General features: G+C 34.8%; 1 protein-coding gene across 1 annotated transcript in view; it reads right to left on the bottom strand.

The window, feature by feature from the left end:
* The window catches only part of LOC135226487 (vasoactive intestinal polypeptide receptor-like), a 309,527-nt gene that overhangs the window by 150,462 nt on the left and 156,565 nt on the right, over positions 1-2,500 (bottom strand). Inside the window, exon 3 of the mRNA XM_064266104.1 lies at positions 1,125-1,250. Coding sequence (XP_064122174.1) covers positions 1,125-1,250 — 126 coding nt within the window. The remainder of the gene's footprint in view (positions 1-1,124; positions 1,251-2,500) is intronic.

Raw genomic sequence — 2,500 nt, 5'->3', positions numbered from 1 at the left:
CCAACAATACTAAGCCGATTATCAACGTGTGATGCTCAGGTGGCGAGAAACCAAAGGTCTCATCTTAACAACAGCTCTTCTGCCCTTACACACTGAACACTGTTCCTCTATGGTAGCCATCATAGTTAGGGCTCTAAACAAGTAATTACACCTCTGTATAAAATATATGAATATATATATACATATATACGTATAATATATACACATATATTATAGTATAGATATATAATGTTTACATATTTTTTACCCATGTAGATGAATACATGACGATACATGGTAAAATATCTTTTTCAATGCACGATGGAATTCCCTGGTAATCAAATAACTATCTTGTAACCAGTCTTTGTTGTTAACTTATTATAAAATCCCAGTTAGAAATAACAGTTGATGCCACTTAAATAATCAGAAGAAACTAGATAACTAAGAGGAATTTTTCAAATTAATCAAGTGAATGTTGAGCTAAAAAGTTATTCTCGGCTTGGCAAATTTTCATTTCAATTCAATTCAAATTCTAGAATGATTCATTCTGACACTTAATAGGGGAATTTTATGAGACTGTCAATTGGTTCCATTTCTTTACCGGACTAAATCTATATTTGAATCCAATTCTGCCAATAAACTACATGAAAATTTTCAAACGAACATATTAATTTGACTAAACTGGAATAATCAGCCAATTATACATTGTATCTTTTGGAGTGAAATCATACACAAATTAATCTCAAGTTACAAATCTATTGTGAAATTTAAAAGAAAGCAGATTCATATCTGAACTAGTCTAAACCAATTTGTCATTATTGTTTTGAGGAATTAATCTTGTGTCAAATTCTAAATCATTCCTTTCAAACTCAACAGTCAACCATTTCTTGACTATAACCTAAATGAACCGTTTAATTAAGATTTATTAACCTAAAATGATTCTCCTCGTATATTCGAACCTAGTATCTATACCGATCTAAGATTAAAAGAAAACACAATCCCTTTACTTTTATCTCCAAATTTTGACATGTCTTGAGATGTGGACTGACATAGGAAGGAGATGCACTTACCATTCTCCACCAAGAGTTTTATCAATAAAATTCTGGCATGAGGTTATGAGATAAAATAAACCATTCTGTACTTACCATCAGGATGGTTGATAAGGTGTGGTACGTCCGTGAAGATGTTGGCACACGATTCCTTCGCGGTAGTGCCCGCCAAAGTCGAGGGCCAGCAGTGCAAGGTATCCCAGGCACTGTCGCAATACGCTCCTGTGAGGGGTTACAGAATAAAGTGTTAGTTTTTCAGAACCGGTTTACTAATTAAAATATAGTGAGGCAGTAACAGCAAAAACCTTCGAAAGGTATTCAAGGTTATAATTCTAGGGCTGAGAACTAAAAGGGCCAATGTCAAAAAATGGCCGATTGTAGTTAAGACCGTCACTAAACTAGAAATTTATCTCTGTTTCGGTGCTATAATGGCCAATGTTATAAGTTAAGCAATCAACCCCCAAAAAAGCTTTCGTTTGCTGTACTTACCTGAATTTGAATAAAGGAAGCAATATTTTAAATGCGTTTTTCTGAAAACATGGTTTTATGACATTGGCCCTTCTAGTTCTCAGCCCTGGAATTGTACGAGATCTCTCGTGGACTCCGTCGGTCTCCTTGAGTAAATGATTCAAAAGTTTCAAAATGTACAAAGTTGAAAGCAAAATTTTTCTTTTTAATGATTCAACATTAATTTGGGAATAAAGCTCATATTCTTCATCCGTTACATATTAAACACTATTCGTCTATGGTAGCAATCAAAGCTAACGTTCTGAACAAGTATATATATACCTCTGTATAATGCACACACTCACATACATTTATACGCACACACACATATACGCACACACACACACACACACACACATATATATATATATATGTGTGTGTGTGTGTGTGTGTGTGTGTGTGTTTGTGTGTTTGTGAATTTTTATCACATCACCGTGATCTATGTACAAGCATTATGTTACAAATGTCGTTCAATATCGAATTCACTCTGCCTCGGAAATAATGTGTTACATCCTCGAAGGACGCCCTTTTACCTCTGAAAAATCGTTGCATATCTGAAGTCCCTGGCAATCCTCCTCAGCTCTAAAAAGCATGCGACACACCCTATCTATCATAATTGACTAGGCTATTGAATCAAATTCCGAGTTACAAAAATGGACTTTATTCGAAAATCTAACAAACAACTAACATTTTAAAAAGTAAGTTATATAATCGGACTTCCAAAATCAGATGAAAATGAATCCTAATAAAAGGAGAACCAAGCACAGACAGTGAGGTCTTAAACACACGGCGGGGACTAAACAGACATCTTAATCCTGAGTCCCCAAAATCATATTATCAGTCGTATTAGGTCCATCATACGCCATTTCGAATGTTCAATACATCTGAACACTTCCATCCTGAAATCCATCCTTGGAAAGAGACAAAATGATCTCTGTAAGTCCCACGACATAATTCATCAAAGA

The sequence above is a fragment of the Macrobrachium nipponense genome, chromosome 20, assembly GCF_015104395.2.
Source record: "Macrobrachium nipponense isolate FS-2020 chromosome 20, ASM1510439v2, whole genome shotgun sequence".
Classification (NCBI taxonomy): domain Eukaryota; kingdom Metazoa; phylum Arthropoda; class Malacostraca; order Decapoda; family Palaemonidae; genus Macrobrachium; species Macrobrachium nipponense.
The sequence above is the reverse complement of the archived record's forward strand: the minus strand, read 5'-3'. Positions and strand labels throughout refer to the sequence as shown.